The sequence below is a fragment of the Osmerus mordax genome, chromosome 2 (genome assembly GCF_038355195.1).
Source record: "Osmerus mordax isolate fOsmMor3 chromosome 2, fOsmMor3.pri, whole genome shotgun sequence".
Lineage (NCBI taxonomy): Eukaryota > Metazoa > Chordata > Actinopteri > Osmeriformes > Osmeridae > Osmerus > Osmerus mordax.
The window spans coordinates 9,345,447-9,362,492 of record NC_090051.1 but is presented as its reverse complement, the minus strand read 5'-3'; the positions used below and the strand labels follow the sequence as shown (position 1 = coordinate 9,362,492).

Genomic DNA, 17,046 nt, shown 5'->3' with positions numbered 1-17,046 from the left:
TCCATAGGTGGCGCTACGGCCAAGCCCCAATTTTCCATTTACAAAGTGATGCCATTCGCATCCCATTTGTCCCAAAATTCTGAAATTCATTAGATATACCTTATGTCTCATGAGGAACAAAATAGCCTCAATAACCTATAACGGCCGCCATATTGGATTTTTTTGTACAATAAAGATTTAGGAAACACGTTTTTTTGCTACTTCTCCTATATTTTTGTCAAATCTTCCCCAGCATTGGCAGGTATCATCGTCAGAGCAACCCTCACTGAATTCTTCAACAGATTTTTGAATTTCAAAACCGTTTGTCCGGTACAGCCAATCAAAATCGTCAACAAAGCAACCAAACAGGAAGTTGGATCAAATCTCAGCAAATCTTTGAAATATCACCACCAAACTTGGTGTGTCACTTGAAAGACACTACATCATGTTCCCATGTGAGAAGGCAAATTAATATCTTCAAAAATGATTGAAATAAAGGAAATCTAATTTATTTCTAACGCTCAAATAATGCTTTACACATTCGCCGGTGCAAAACTGATACTCTGATACAATCACAAGTTCATGAAGACTCTTGAGAATGTTTAGTACACAAATCTCAGAAAAGGTTGACTGTAAGGTGAAAAGTTGAATTTTTGTGAATATTTGAAAAATGCATGCTTGGCTAATTGTTAAGGAAATTTCTAATTAAATGTCTCCCCTGCTCTTCAGCGCGCGCGTGCTCCACATTCTCACACACTCAGCCTTTCCCTTGACACACGCGCGGGCTTGGCGAGACGCATACACAACATTTCAGGCAATTGTGGGCTGACCAATATGGCGTGAAATTAGTGCCAGGAAAGCGAGCTCTGTAAAAACGATTTGTAACTTGCAAAAAAGATTTGTGTCTCTGTAGAAAATGATTTGTGTACTTGCAAAAAAAGTTTTGTGTCTCCGTAGAAGAAGGCAAGATTTGTGTACTTGCAAAAAAGATTTGTAACTTGCAAAAAAGATTTGTGTACTTGTAAAAAAAAGTTTTGTGTCTCCGTAGAAGAAAAAGATTTGTGTACTTGTAAAAAAAAGTTTTGTGTCTCCGTAGAAGAAAAAGATTTGTGTACTTGTAAAAAAAAGTTTTGTGTCTCCGTAGAAGAAGGCGGGAACACTACTCCCAAAACCATCTAAGCCAATCAAATATAGCCATTTCTGTGTCTAATATCTTTTGACATTTACGTCTGTCTATCACACAAAGAACGTCAGCGAATAAGAACAAAACTAGAATGCTGATGATTTCAATGCTGAGTCATTTGGTAAGTAGTTCAAAATATCCATGGGCATGTATCTTTAATGCAACATTTAAAGATTATTCGGTTAGCACACTCTTAACAGTATAAGGTATCCAGTATATGGATAAGAGTCGTAGTAAGTTGAATAGTGTTTTAATGTAAATATGTATACGGATATTTAATTAGACGACCAGTCATTAAACCTAGCATTAGTTGGACAATGTGCAGCTAAATGGCAAGGAACTGCCGCGAAATCACTCAATGTAGTTAGTGGTTTTCATTCGAAATGAAAGCTGGCAGTAAATAATACACTCTAGAGTGAAAGATCCATATCTTTTAAATTTTTTGCGCTTAACTTTCCCAGCCAACATTTGAGATCAGTGTGTCCAGCTCATGTTTAGTTAAGCATGGCGAATACACCAACATTGCAGCCGGTAAGCATCATACTAAGCGTTCACAGCTTACATAACCACCATTGCTATGGTGTCATTGAACTATTACCAATCTTTTGGTTAGCTAACTAGTGGCCCAGCTGAATGTTAGTTAAGTGTTGTTATATAGCTTAACTAATGTTTTAATTAATAAACTCTACTAGTGTTAACGTCAGCCACATCAACATAATTATCTTTTTCAGGACGAGCTACAGAACCAAATCAAGGATGCAGCTCAAAACCTGTTCTCTCTGCTGGCCAGACATACCAGCAGCCCAACCGCATCCCTGGTGGACACCCCCTCCCAATCACTTCCTGGCCCTGCATTTAGTGGTGGCCGTGGTGCGAGCCCAAGCCTGCATCTAGTACACCAGCCGCCACCTACTCACCACCTAGTCCCAGCTGGTGGCCGTGGTGCGAGCCCAAGCCTGCATCTAGTACACCAGCCGCCACCTACTCACCACCTAGTCCCAGCTGGTGGCCGTGGCCATCCATCAGTACAGGAGGAGATGGAGAGGTTATAACAGATTGAACAGCATTGTTTATCTTCATATGTTGTCTCCATGTAAACTGTTATCAATTCTTGAAATTGCTTGAATCTTTACTCAGATCCTTTCCATACTACGGAAAGCGGAGGAAGGGGGTGCCTGGAAGGAGGCCTCCGCCATCAAATAAGATTCAACCAGTGAAATACATCAGGTTGCAGTTCATACTGATGGCGGAGGTCACGGACAAGACTCCAAAACCAAAACAGGAGACCCAACTCCTTGAGGCGGGCCTTGGGAGAAGGACCATTAATATGCCGGAGAGAGCTGAATATGAAGAGGTATTGTAAAATGTATCTTTTGGTATGTTGAATATCGTTGTAGAATGTTGTGTGTAGGGATGTGATGGTTACCGGTATTAACTGTTAATGTGATGTGGAGACTTTGTGAAAATGTGATGGTTTGCCATCATAGTCAAAATATTTATTTTTGTTTGAATGTGTTCAGATTGTCGGCCTTCTTGAAGACACCTATCCGAAACTAAAGCTGTTATCGGGGGGATGGCTGTTCTATAAAGCGGCAGGTAAAATGTAATGATTTGTAGGCCAAGAAAGTCATTGTTAGGAGGGTCCGATGACAGTGCAGTGATGGATATTATACCTAATGCTGTTACAATTCATCATGAATTCTCTCTTTGATAGAATATTCATATTTTTTTCCAAATTAAGGTGGTAGTGGACAGAGAAAGTCGTCCGTGATACCTTCGGAAACAGAAGGGTATAATGCCACCATGCTGAAAGCTGCAACCACGAACGGAAAGAACATTCTTTACATAGTACCTTTACAAAACAGTCTGGACACATCTCCACTGCCACACACATCACCAGAATTTTCAAGAATGCCTAAATCAATTTGCAACACATGTGGCAAGACCATGCCTCTTCCATTCCTGCCTATGCATATTGAACAGTGCATGGAAGAGATCATTGAGGTAGACTACATTAAGGAGGTAACTGAAGAGGAGGTAACTGAAGAGGCTACACCGGCATGGAAAGTGGAAAATGTAAGCAAAAGCTTTTTTGTCCGAAGTATCTTGGCATACAATATTTTGTAGTGTGATAATAAATATTTGACATATAAATATTTTCATGAGCATTTTACATATTCTTTTAGGAGAGATGTCCAACATGTGGAAAATAATTCTTAAAAGCCTTCATAGAGCTCCATGCCAGCTCCTGTGGTGACATGTAAGTATAACCTTACATAAAATCTGAAATCTGAAGTTATTTGATCTGTCTTGATTGTGACTGCAAATTGTTTTATGCAAGTCTGATAATTGATGCGGATGACAAAGAAGATCCTTCTGCATCTCCGGAAGGCGGTATATTAAGAGGAACTGTGGCAGGAGGAGATAGAGAGCAGAGAGCTGAAGCAGGAGGTCCCAGTACGGTCCAGAGAGGAGGAGCTGAAGCAGGAGGTCCCAGTACGGTCCAGAGAGGAGGAGCTGAAGCAGGAGGTCCCAGTACGGTCCAGAGAGGAGGAGCTGAAGCAGGAGGTCCCAGTAGGGTCCAGAGAGGAGGAGCTGAAGCGGGAGGTCCCAGTGAAGAGGTTGCATTTGGGCCTGGCAGGTCTATTACTGAACCAACACCGGGTAAGCATATTGCCATCTCAAACTCGTACTACCTATTTAAAAGATTGTGATTGCAGTGATACTTGATGTTAACCCATTTCTCGCGTCAACAAGTCTTAGGATAGATGTTCTTTGTAGGTATACTTTTAGATGTCTTGTATAATTGTGGTACTGAATTCCTCCCAGTTAAAAAAAATATCATAAGTACACTTTTTGGCTACATTTAAGACTGGATGCTCACTGAGTGCCCCCAACGAGCAGCAGTGCTTTTCAAAAGGAGTTTATTGGCAAAGGAGGTTGACGGCGAACCGCTCAAGTTTAGCCTGGATCTCAGACAGAGTGTTGAGGACAGAGAGAGGGCCATAATCTGCTTTTACAAGGCCAACACCACAAACTGGGCTAGACCTCTTCGGTGCTGGCTGGAAGGTAGGATGTCACTTTTGAAACAGACCTATTCGCAAATGGTCATCCTCCCATTATCGTGTGTATACATACACAAAGCATTTGGACTTTTGTAGCTCATATATTCAAACCATTTATTGCAATATCAATATGAAATTGGGAATCTACAGCACTTTCTTTTTTAACACTTTCATTGAATTTGATGGGTCAACTTTTCATATGTCAACAATAGCTCTCTTTACACCATACATTTTCATAGCTTTAACAGTATTATTTAAGTGAAAAGATATTTACTTTATCATGAAAAGGATCTGAGGGGGCTAGCATTTGGCCAGAACTAGACATCATGTAATATAGATTGATTTAAATACAACATTATTACCCTCACTTATATCTATCTATTTATTTCTATCATAATCTACCTAACTCACAGGGGATTCTGCCATTGGTGAAGGTGTGAACCGTCATGTCCTAAACCTAACAGTTCAGACTCTCCAAACTGGCTTCCATGTGAACTATGGTATGTGGCCCAATAATCAAAGTTTCTGTCATCTGGAAAGTCCTTTTATGATAAGTGCTTAATGCTGTTTTTATCTCCCGTATCTCCATTACTTTTTTACTCAGGTAACGGAGATGTAACCATACTTTTTGAAGGGCAGCAGGACCACTTAGTGCCCTGTGCTTCTCAACTTCTTCTGGATAGTGACCTCTTCCTCATGGCTGGGAGGATTCTGGGACATTCCTTCCTTCATGGAGGCCCTGTGCTGGCCGGACTATGTCCAGCCGTGGTGTGCGTGCTCTTGGGAGACAAGCCAGACGCTACTACCATCACCCTGGATGATGTTCCTGATATGGACATGCGGAAGATTATTGCATCCGTATGTATAACAGTAATAACAAACATTGTTTTGTTATTTTATGGTCCAGGTTAACTGATTTTTTAAACGATAAGATTCCGTCTGTTGGATCGGACCAATATATCTTAACCACTGACAGGGTCTATGACAATGAAATTATCAGTTTTATTCACGTCACATGACAATGGTCATAATGTTATGGCGGTGTATTCATCCTATGCATAAAGAGCACATTTAAACTACACATTGAGCTTTAATTAAGTGACTTGGTTGTTTGAAGCTGGAGGGTCAAGCAGATCTAAGCGAGGAAGAACAGAGCGCTGTAAAGCAGTTGGCGGAGAGCTGGGAGATAGGGAGACAGTTCCTCACAGAGGAGACCCGCCACTGGCTGTTCCACCGCCTTCTACAACATGCGGTACTCTACATATCTAGTCAGATTTAAACAGAGGCAGAATTTATCTTTCCATCCAAAAAACATTACACATCTTAAGACACGGAGCTGTCAATTTAATATCAAGTTCTTCACAGAAGTTAGTTCCTACTGTACTAGACTTGAGGATGGTCACCAGACCACACTAGCGTCTCACATTGATATTTGTCTTGCCTTAACTTTTATGATCATGTTACCTATGTTTTACTGTTTTTTAGGTCCTTGGTAGAACTGCACAACAGATAGTACAGTTAAGAAAAGGCATCAAACAGACTGGAGTGTGGCCTTTGCTATCCACCAAAAGAGCAACAGCCAGATTGATGTTTCCCCGCTTGGCCGATGTGGCCATCAGCCCTGAGGTAAAATAAGGTTGTTGTGTGTCAGTAAGTCATTTAAAAATGTTGGTAATATACTTTGTTGGTATTGAATCTATAATTTGAATATACATTTGTTTAAATCAGAAGTCACAATGGACTTGCACCTATTTAGTCATTTTCCTCTTAGCACCTTTTAGTGTAATCATGTGCAGATGAGTACAATGAAAGTGACTAACATTTGGAATGGTTCAACATGCTTTTTTTGTTTTTTTTATACATCAGACGATCCTTGATCGCATTATCTGGCCTGTGGAGAAACCAATGGAGGAGGAGGAGGATGAGCCCTACTCTCTGGAAATTAGATGCACTGTAGCAGGATACCTCCGCCAATTCATTGAGACAGGTTTTTGTTACATCTGCCTATTATGCTTGCTTAAAGGTGTAGCACATAAAGATATTCTTTTTTAGTTGTGAGGTTTTAAGCATTCAAAGTTGCACATCAACCAGGCAAAAGTAAAAGGCAGGAAGCTTCCTGTAATATGTATTGAATTTAGATTTCTTACTCAGCGTCACAAAAGTCTTTGAGGGCCCTGCTTCGGTTTTGGACAGGATGGGACGTCCCAACAGAGGATCTCCACATGGAGGTGGTCCATGGCTCGCACCCTCGATCTTCCACTTGTTTCCAGTCCCTGAAGTTGCCTGGAAACTATGACAATTATGCCATGTTCAGCTTGTCACTGGAGTCCTGCATATCAACCTGTGACACAGGTTTTGGTCTCGTCTAAGGCCAGGAATACACCGGGCTTGTTCAATTTGCAATATATATATTAGGAAGGTCTAGGTCTAGACAAATGTACCATTTCATTCAACGTTTCGTTTTTGTACAAGGTTTTATTCACAAATTAAACACTCAGAATATTTTTCATTGTCAGGATTCATTCAATTATCAGATTGCCATGTCAAAGATACTATACTCTACCAGCAAGATGTGACGCATGCCTGACACACATTAGGTAAATGTCCCTGCCAAAACTGACTGAATGTGCAGTAGGTTGTACAGCCATGCGCAGCTCCGCAATGGCGGCCTGGTCTAATGGGCAGTCGATGTCTGGGACTACAACTCCACTGTCTGGATCTTCTTCAAATCCTGTGGCATCCCAGTCAATGTCATCAATCTGCATTCCCTAAAATGGAGAACAGATCATTAGAAATACTTCCAATTTTAAAACCCTTTAGCAATCGAATGGGTTCCAGGATCTGTGTTAGGATAATTTCTCAAGTAATGCAGTTGTCGGATTCAAAGAAAGTACAATGGTTCAATGCTTGCCGGCAAAGAGACAAAATCTGATCGCAATACAAAGTTTGTCTGTCAGTATGTTGTGCTAGCTAAACTATTTAAGCAACACCATGCTAAACAGTCATTGGTTCATACACAGGCATGCAAATGTCCCATGGCCCTTCTTTCATTGACTCCCTTGCATAGACCTGGCGCGCGTGTGCATGCATGTTTACGTGTGTGCGTGTTTACGACATGATGTCAAGCAAATGGTCACCAGACCTTGCGTCTCCACCTAGTCCTTGTCACACGGTATCTCCTTAAAACAACGAAAACCCCCAACATCTAGTCTTAACAAATACTCACCCATCCCCCAGAGTTATAAGAAAAGCCTAGAGTTTGTTAAGGGAGTCTCTCTTATCTACTGACAAAGAATGCTAAGCACAGTATCATTTTATACAGAATAAAAGTTGTGACATCTTCAATTTTTCCAACAGTCTGTTATTTCAGTGTGCTGACAGGGCTTATTGTAATTAGGCCTTTAAGTGAATTACCTCTGCAGCGTCTGGCTCGGTAACTGGATTCTCCATGAGACCCAAGTGCCAAAGCTGGTTTGGGGTCCGGCCTCTCTGTGCGCAGAGAGTGGTCATCCCAGCCTTTAGCAAAATGTTCAAGGTCCTGCTGCAGCCGAGGTACAAAGACAAAGTGTACACAGAACAGATGCAAACTGTCAGCAAGGTCCAGGAGTCCTTCATCCTCTAAGCTGTGCAGGACATCGTAGTAGACATGGGTCACTGCAGTCCACACGTCCCTCCATAGGCGTTCAATCCTTTAAAATAAGGCCATGATAGAAGAATCAGTTTGTACAATATAACATGAATCTAATCACGTTGGGACATTTTCTTTCTGTAGATAATAATAGTAATCTAAAAATGTATTTAGAATGATTCTTAACTCAATTGGATAAATGTCAATTGATCTGCCTTAATGTGTGTAGGTGTTTAACAGATTTCCTTGTCTTGCAAAGGCACACTTGGTCTACTGCAGCCTTGATTAATGATCCTATTTGAATTTGTATGCGTTAGACAACTTTTCTAGTGGGGACAAACACAAAGTGTGTCCGGCTTTACGATTCACACTTACATGTGTTAAGTTACAAAAAGCTGGCACATTGAGACAAGGCTGAGTTGAGTGTGCTGGTATTACCTCTGGTTATGGACGCTCTTTCCAGATATGAAGCTTCCATGTCCAGTTCCTCGGGTGGTGAACATTGCTCTAGCAATGTCAACATTCTCTACACCCTGATCAGCTCTCACCCTTCAAAGAGAAAGTCTATGATCTGTTTTGCAATAGTAAAGGACATTTCAAACATGCTGTATTAATTATTGAAAACACTATGACAATCACTCATCGTAAATTGAACCATTTACAAAACTAAGAGGTGAGAAAAACTTTACTTGTAAGGCCAACCAAACATCATAACACCTTCCATGAAAAAGTCAAAGGCAGTGGCAGCACGGTTGTTGGTGGCTGTTTTAAGGTACATGATCTGTAGGGAAATAAAAATCCCAATTTAGAACATTGACTCATAAAAGTATGTATCAAAGATTAGGAAATGGTGCATAGATAACCAAAAAATTAGATATACATTCTTGAACAGAAGATGTGACACTTAGCGCAGTCTATAAGTTGCAAATAGATTGTCAAGATAGCATGTGTGTGAGGAATGCAAAATGATGGTTAACAGTAAGTAGGACAATGCATTAACCTCTAGCTTGTGCCCCAAATGAACAAATGGACAAAGAAAATAGACAAATTACAGTACCTTGCGTGAAAACCCGTCGATCCCACGAAAGATCACTATGTTGTATCTAAATAGAAAATTTAAAGCATTGTCACTATTTAGATATGTTATATCTGGTTGATCAGTAACAAAGCCAAGGTTTGATGTGATATACCTGATGAGTTTATGGTTTGTGTCTATGTGCTGTAAGTGTCTTGGTCCACGAACTGAATATACACGATGAACAACACAGCCCATGCCTGTCAACCTGTCCAAGATCCCAGCTGTATCCACACGGTGCATGGAAGCCTTCACTCTCTCCCACTGCACATGGTAGCCCTCTGACTGCAGGCACCCTTTCATAAGGCGGTAACCTGTGTGGGGGAGTCTTGACTTGATTGCCCTCACTTTACCGTCTAGTTCATCATCAGTCATGGTGGAATACTGACTTCTCACTGACAGGTTGAAGTCACTCATCCGGCGAAAGATGGTTCTTCTCGACACCCCAGTTACTTCTGCAATGCAGGTAGCAGAAAGGCCAAGATCAAGCAGACTTCTTATGTGTTCTTCTGAAACTTCAAGTATCAGACGTCCATTGGGTGTAATCTGCCATGTCACGGATGGTGAGGGTGAAGAATGAGTTTGCCTCATAAGCAAATGATAGAGATGTTCAAGGGCTTCACTGATTCCATTTGGCAGGATTTGGCCTGCTGCACTGAGGAAAGTCCTCTCCTGTGTGACCATATACTTTAAGTAGTCAAGGTCTAGCGGGTTGTCATTGAGGGCATGCTGCAGTCTTGTCATTAGCCTTGACGTACAATCTTGAACAAAAATGTCCTGTAATAACAAGATTCAGAGGTCAGTTACAGCATTACTTTGATTTTAAAAAGTGACATTAGTTACATTAAAAAACATGTAAAGTTGTGAACGCTTAGTATGATGCTTACCGGCTGCAATGTTGGTGTATTTGCCATGCTTAACTAAACATGAGCTGGACACACTGATCTCAAATGTTGGCTGGGAAAGTTAAGCGCAAAAAATTAAAAAGATATGGATCTTTCACTCTAGAGTGTATTATTTACTGCCAGTAATGACTGGTCGTCTAATTAAATATCCGTATAAATATTTACATTAAAAAACTATTCAACTTACTACGACTCTTATCCATATACTGGATACCTTATACTGTTAAGAGTGTGCTAACCGAATAATCTTTAAATGTTGCATTAAAGGTACATGCCCATGGATATTTTGAACTACTTACCAAATACTCACCGTTGAAATCATCAGCATTCTAGTTTTGTTCTTATTCGCTGACGTTCTTTGTGTGATAGACAGACGAAAATGTCCAATAATATTAAACACAGAAATGGCTATATTTGATTGGCTTAGATGGTTTTGGGAGCAGTGTTCCCGCCTTCTTCTACGGAGACACAAAACTTTTTTTTACAAGTACACAAATCTTTTTCTTCTACGGAGACACAAAACTTTTTTTTACAAGTACACAAATCTTTTTCTTCTACGGAGACACAAAACTTTTTTTTACAAGTACACAAATCTTTTTTGAAAGTTACAAATCTTTTTTGCAAGTACACAAATCTTTTTCTTCTACGGAGACACAAAACTTTTTTTTGCAAGTACACGAATCATTTTCTACAGAGACACAAATCTTTTTTGCAAGTTACAAATCGTTTTTACAGAGCTCGCTCTCCTGGCACTAATTTCACGCCATAGACCAAGCCCCCACTCATTCCTTGGCTTGAAGTGAAGGCCCTTGTGGATCTTGATGGTAATGCATTTTAGAAAAAGTTCTCAAAATCCTGAAACATTGATAGTATAGGCCAGGAGTAACTACCACACCACAAATGACGCACCATTATCCATAGGTGGCGCAACGGCCAAGCCCCAATTGTCCATTTACAAAGTGATGCCATTCGCATCCCATTTGTCCCAAAATTCTGAAATTCATTAGATATGCCTTATTTCTCATGAGCAACAAAAAAGCCTCAATAACCTATAACGGCCGCCATATTGGATTTTTTTGTACAATAAAGATTTAGGAAACACGTTTTTTTGCTACTTCTCCTACAATTTTTGTCCAATCTTCCCCAGAATTGGCAGGTATCATCGTCAGAGCAACCCTCACTGAATTCTTCAACAGATTTTTGAATTTCAAAACCGTTTGTCCGGTACAGCCAATCAAAATCGTCAACAAAGCAACCAAACAGGAAGTTGGATCAAATCTCAGCAAATCTTTGAAATATCACCACCAAACTTGGTGTGTCACGTGAAAGACACTACATCATGTTCCCATGTGAGAAGGCAAATTAATATCTTAAAAAATGATTGAAATAAAGGAAATCTAATTTATTTCAATCTAACGCTAAAATAATGCTTTACACATCCGCCAGTCAAAAAACTCTGATTCAATCACATGTTCATAAAGACTCTTGAGAATGTTTAGTACACAAATCTCAGAAAAAGTTGACTGTAACATATAAAGTTGAATTTTGGTGAATATTTGAAAAATGCATGCTTGGCTAATTGTTAAGGACATTTCCAATGAAATGTCTCCCCTGACCCTCAGCACGCGCTCCACATTCTCACACACTCAGCCTTTCCCTTGACACACGCACAAGCTTGGCGAGACACATACACAACATTTCAGGCAATTGTGGGCTAACCAAGCCCCCACTCATTGCTTGGTCTTTAGCAAAGGCCCATGTGGATCTTGATGGTATTGCATTTCCGATTTTGTATGCAATGGTAAAAAGTTCTCAAAATCCTGAAACATTGATAGTATAGGCCAAGAGTAACTACCACACCACAAATGGCCCAATATCACCCATAAGTGACGCTACAGGCCACGCCCTGATACACAAAGATACAAGGCTTTCTGGAATGGGTAGGCTCACCAAGCCCCCTGACTTCACTCCTTGGCTTGAAATAAAAGCCCTTGTGGATCTTGATGGTATTGCATTTCAGATTTGGTATCCCATTGGTAAGTCTGCAGCATGGAATTTTACAGTGACAATTTGTAAAGGATATCAATTTTTCAGTGGTTTGCAATGTTTGGAGGAATCCGCCATTGCTGCTTGCAGTTATATTTAATATTCCTCCGTAAGGAGGAAACCTATTGTTATTGTTAGTTTTATTATTATTAGGATTCCTCCGTAAGGAGGAAACCTATTGTTATTGTTAGTTTTATTATTATTAGGGGCCAAGAAGCGAGGCACCTATTGTTATTATTAGTATTATTATTATTATTATACTTCTTAAGACTGGGTGTCTATGGCAGGCCCTAGAAGCGCTTGGTCGAAAGTTGTTAAATTTGGCACACTCATTGGGGACAGTCCCCTGGTCCAATTCACAAAGTTTCATGTCCCATACTTTGGCACTCTAGTGCCACCAATGGGTCAAAGTTGGAGTTGTGTTTACACACGCAACTTTTGAACCGTATGACCCATTTTCAAAAACGAGGTACCATTGGATTCCCTGGATCAAGCCAAATTCAATGCACACCATGGCGTCAATTTCCGGTTTATAGATTTTCCGCTATTTACGGTTTTATCAAAAACCTTTGAAAGCCTACTCCTCCTAGAAATTTTGTCAAACCTTCTTCAAAATTACCAGATATGATCTTCAGACCAAGCCTCACAAAAGTTATCAAAAAGAATTTTGATCCTCACAACCGTTTTTCCGGTACAGCCAATCAAATTCTGCAGAAAAGCCGCCAAACAGGAAGTGAAACCATATCTCAGCAGTTCTTTGAGGCAGTGACACCAAAGTTGGTACGCCTACTCGGAACTTTATTCTAAGGATGTCCTCCAAGAATTGTGTCATGTGACTAAAAGGGGGCGTGGCCGGAAGCATAAACGTGTTTTGGCTAATAACTGTTGAAGTTTTTACCTTAATAAAGTAATTTCTTTGTCTCTTGATGTCTTGTGAGATATCAAGCCTGACTATTGATAACTTTTCATAAACTTCAAATAGACGTGGCCGCCATTTGGGATTTTATCCTGTTGACGTTCCTGTATCGCCCGCGTTACAAAAATGCTGCCCCCCCTTCCTCAGTTACGACGCACTAAATTCTAACAAATATATTTTTTAGACGCTACACATGTTATACATCATTGGAAAGCTACGATTCTTGTGCTTGTAGATATGTAAACCATTTCAAGATCGAGTCACAACAACAAGTTTAGTCAACGTCTTTGTCCAGTCACCACTTTGGTGATGTTTACAAAGCCAAACGTCTCTACTTACCCTCAAAGGTTCTGTGTCGTCCAGGTATGCAAACAACACATCAAAACTTGATCTGCGTACATTCCCAAGGGTTCAAAGTATCTAACCATGTAAAGTAATTCTCCAAATACAATGTTTTACGTTCATGAATAGCCATTATCCTTTGTTTCATTATGCAAGTTAGCCGACGGAAGAAACAACTTGTTCAAATAAAAGTGCACATTCCTCCGGTTAGAAACGGAGAAAATACGATATGGAGGGATCAAAATGTCCGTTGAACCCTCCCCTTTTGATTGACACCTTGTTTGACCCAATAGGACCTTCCATGCCCCGTTGACAGTCCTCTAAAGCCAATTAGGTCTGTGCGTCCTGCCCCCCCCCGCCCCCCCCCCCCCCCCCACACTCTTTCTAAACAAATTTCTCGAACTGGCTTCGACTGGCTCTGAAATGAGCTCGTTAGCCTTGTAGCTGAAAGCTAGCTGAAAATGCCAATACCTCATTTGTATGTGTCTGTGGAGCCGTCAAAATAAAAGTCGATTGCGCAATAGGGTTGAAAGAATCAGTTTTCTTTGTGCGCCAATCCTGGGAATCAGATAAAGCACTCCAATGTGTTCATGCTTCAATTTTTGTGTTTCAGTAATACTAATTAGGGATTTAGCTATTATATATGATAGTTCTAAGTACCACCTTTCATTAGAGATAACAATTATGAAAAATAATACCTTTTATCCTGAGTATTTGACCTTGGTTACAAAGGGTCATTTTGGAGTCTCCAAAAGGCCCTTTTAGAAAATGAATGGATGTACTCTTATAAAAACATGTGTCAAATATGAATATATTGTGGTATTATGTTTGACTTTTGATTTGAATTGGGTAAGGCTTCAACCTGTGGTCCAATTTAGTCTTCCAGCTAATACCTACCACCTCTAGGCCTCTTCAGGCCTCTGTTTTCAAAACAAAATCTAGACGGAAATAGAAATTTTCACTTTCCTTGTGTTCAAGCTTCTATTACTCAACACTAGTAGGACTGACAGGGGTCCTGACAACAGGGGACATAACTTCAGAGTGTCAGCTTTCAAAAGAGATCATTTACATGCATGTACTCCAAATGGTTCAAGAACAGCTTCCAATTTACTTTGGGTATGCTGTTTAGGCGTTTTCAGGCAAATTTAACAGGATTCTGAAGAGGTTATGGAAAAGTGTAAAAACCTTTTGCACGCCCCAATTTTTGTCCAATGTTTACCAAATTTGGCAAAGATGATCTTTAGACCTAGTTTCACAAAAGGAATCAGATGAATTTTCAATTTTCAAAAACGTTTGTTCGGTAGAGACGATCAAAAGCGATGGCAAAGCCGCCAAACGAGGCGCAAGAGCATATCTCAGCAACCATTTGCGCAATTGTCACCAGACTTGGGTTCCATCGTTCCCATGAGGAGCAGAGGAGGCCTGCAGTGTTATACCAGAAAAATAACTTTGAACTCTCAGTACTCTTGAACGCAAACATATATTTCAACCAAACTTGGTGTGTTGCATGAGTGCAACAGGTTGTTGTGACTTAATTGTTGCACAAGTGCTATGGAGGCCATGTCCTGCTCTGGACTGCTTGGCCCCTCCATTGCTGCTTGCAGCTATATTTAGGATTCCTCCGTAAGGAGGAAACCTATTGTTATTGTTAGTTTTATTATTAGGATTCCTCCGTAAGGAGGAAACCTATTGTTATTGTTAGTTTTATTAGGATTCCTCCGTAAGGAGGAAACCTATTGTTATTGTTAGTTTTATTAGGATTCCTCCGTAAGGAGGAAACCTATTGTTATTGTTAGTTTTATTATTATTATTATTAGGATTCCTCCGTAAGGAGGAAACCTATTGTTATTGTTAGTTTTATTATTATTATTATTATTATTCTAGTTCCATGGGAGTCAATGGCAGCCCCTAGAACCCTTGGATAACTTTTTGTTAAATTTGGCACACTCATTAAGGACAGTTCCTTCTATACCTACACCAAGTTTCATGTATCCCATCAGACCACTCTAGCGCCACCAATGGGTCAAAGTTGGACTTGTGTTTACACACGCAACTTTTGAACCGTATGACTGATTTTCAAAGATGAGGTACCATTGGATTCCCTGGATCAAGACGAGTTCAACGCACCCTTTGACGTCAATTTCCGGTTATATAGATTTTCCGCTATTTCCGGTTGTATCAAAAACCTTTGAAAGCCTACTCCTCCTACAATTTTTGTCATATCTTCTTCAAAATGACCAGAGATGATCTTCAGACCAAGCCTCACAAAAGTTATCCCATGGCGTTTTGATTTTATAAACCGTTTGTCCGGCACAGCCAATCAAAATCAGCAAAAAAGTAACCAAACAGGAACTTGGGTCAAATCTCAGCAAATCTTTGAGATATCAACACTAAACTTGGTATATCGGTGGACGACACTACAACATGATACCATGTGCAAAGGCAACTTCATATCTCAAAAAATGATTGATATAAAGCAAATCGAATTTATCGCTAACGCTAAAATAATGCTTTACACATCCGCTGGTCAAAAACTGATACTTTGATTCAATCACAAGTTCATATGAAGACTCTTGAGAATGTTTAGTACACAAATCTGAGGAAAAGTTGACTGTAACATGAAAAGTCGATTTTATGTGAATATTTGAAACATGCATGCTTGGCTAATTGCTAACGAAATTTTCAATGAAATGTCTCCCCTGCTCTTCAGCGCGCGCGTGCTCCACATTCTCACACACTCAGCCTTTCCCTTTACACACGCGCGGGCTTGGCGAGACGCATACACAACATTTCAGGCAATTGTGGGCTGACCAAGCCCCCACTCATTCCTTGGCTTGAAGTGAAGGCCCTTGTGGATCTTGATGGTAATGCATTTTAGAAAAAGTTCTCAAAATCCTGAAACATTGATAGTATAGGCCAGGAGTAACTACCACACCACAAATGACACACCATTATCCATAGGTGGCGCTACGGCCAAGCCCCAATTTTCCATTTACAAAGTGATGCCATTCGCATCCCATTTGTCCCAAAATTCTGAAATTCATTAGATATGCCTTATTTCTCATGAGGAACAAAAAAGCCTCAATAACCTATAACGGCCGCCATATTGGATTGTTTTGTACAATAAAGATTTAGGAAACACGTTTTGTTGCTACTTCTCCTACAATTTTTGTCCAATCTTCCCCAGAATTGGCAGGTATCATCGTCAGAGCAACCCTCACTGAATTCTTCAACAGATTTTTGAATTTCAAAACCGTTTGTCCGGTACAGCCAATCAAAATCGTCAACAAAGCAACCAAACAGGAAGTTGGATCAAATCTCAGCAAATCTTTGAAATATCAACACCAAACTTGGTAAGATGACTCGGAACCCTCTTCTGAGGATGTCCAATCAATTTGGTGTTATGTGATCGTGTCATGTGATCGGCGTGGCCGCAGGAACCAAAAATGTGTTTTGGCCAATAACTGTTGATTTGTTTGCCTTTAGTTCATGAAAACTCTTGAGAATGTTTAGTACACAAATCTCAGAAAAAGTTGACTGTAAGATGAAAAGTTGAATTTTGGTGAATATTTGAAAAATGAATGCTTGGCTAATTGTTAAGGACATTTCCAATGTAATGTCTCCCTCTGCTCCTCAGCGCGCGCGCTCCACATTCTCACACACTCAGCCTTTCCATTGACACACGCGCAAGCTTGGCAAGACGCATGCACAACATTTCAGGCAATTGTGGGCTGACCAAGCCCCCACTCATTACTTGGTCTTTAGCAAAGGCCCATGTGGATCTTGATGGTATTGCATTTTCGATTTTGTATGCAATGGTACAAAGTTCTCAAAATCCTGAAACATTGATAGTATAGGCCAAGAGTAACTACCACACCACAAATGGCCCAATATCACCCATAAGTGA

The 17,046-nt window shown here is 40.3% G+C and overlaps 1 protein-coding gene and 1 long non-coding RNA gene across 2 annotated transcripts; both read left to right on the top strand.

Annotated features, from left to right (window-relative positions):
• The first annotated feature begins 1,666 nt into the window (after positions 1–1,666).
• On the top strand, positions 1,667–3,925 carry LOC136960686 (uncharacterized). Its single transcript, XM_067255077.1, has 6 exons — positions 1,667–1,693; positions 1,894–2,207; positions 2,300–2,516; positions 2,683–2,758; positions 3,567–3,826; positions 3,920–3,925. Exons 1-6 carry the CDS (start codon positions 1,667–1,669, stop codon positions 3,923–3,925), a joined length of 900 nt encoding a protein of 299 aa, XP_067111178.1.
• Positions 3,926–5,594: 1,669 nt separating this feature from the next.
• LOC136932626 (uncharacterized) lies at positions 5,595–6,422 on the top strand. Its single transcript, XR_010874755.1, has 3 exons — positions 5,595–5,853; positions 6,094–6,214; positions 6,379–6,422. It is a non-coding gene; the product is annotated as an uncharacterized lncRNA (long non-coding RNA).
• The last annotated feature ends 10,624 nt before the right edge of the window (positions 6,423–17,046 follow it).

What these genes read in the sequence shown, in the direction of transcription:
- LOC136960686 (XM_067255077.1), top strand. Translation starts at nt 1,667, where the DNA reads ATGGCGAATACACCAACATTGCAGCCG. An exon ending in ATACACCAACATTGCAGCCG is followed by an intron (nt 1,694 to 1,893) that starts GTAAGCATCATA and finishes TATCTTTTTCAG; the next exon opens with GACGAGCTACAGAACCAAAT. An exon ending in GTACAGGAGGAGATGGAGAG is followed by an intron (nt 2,208 to 2,299) that starts GTTATAACAGAT and finishes ATCTTTACTCAG; the next exon opens with ATCCTTTCCATACTACGGAA.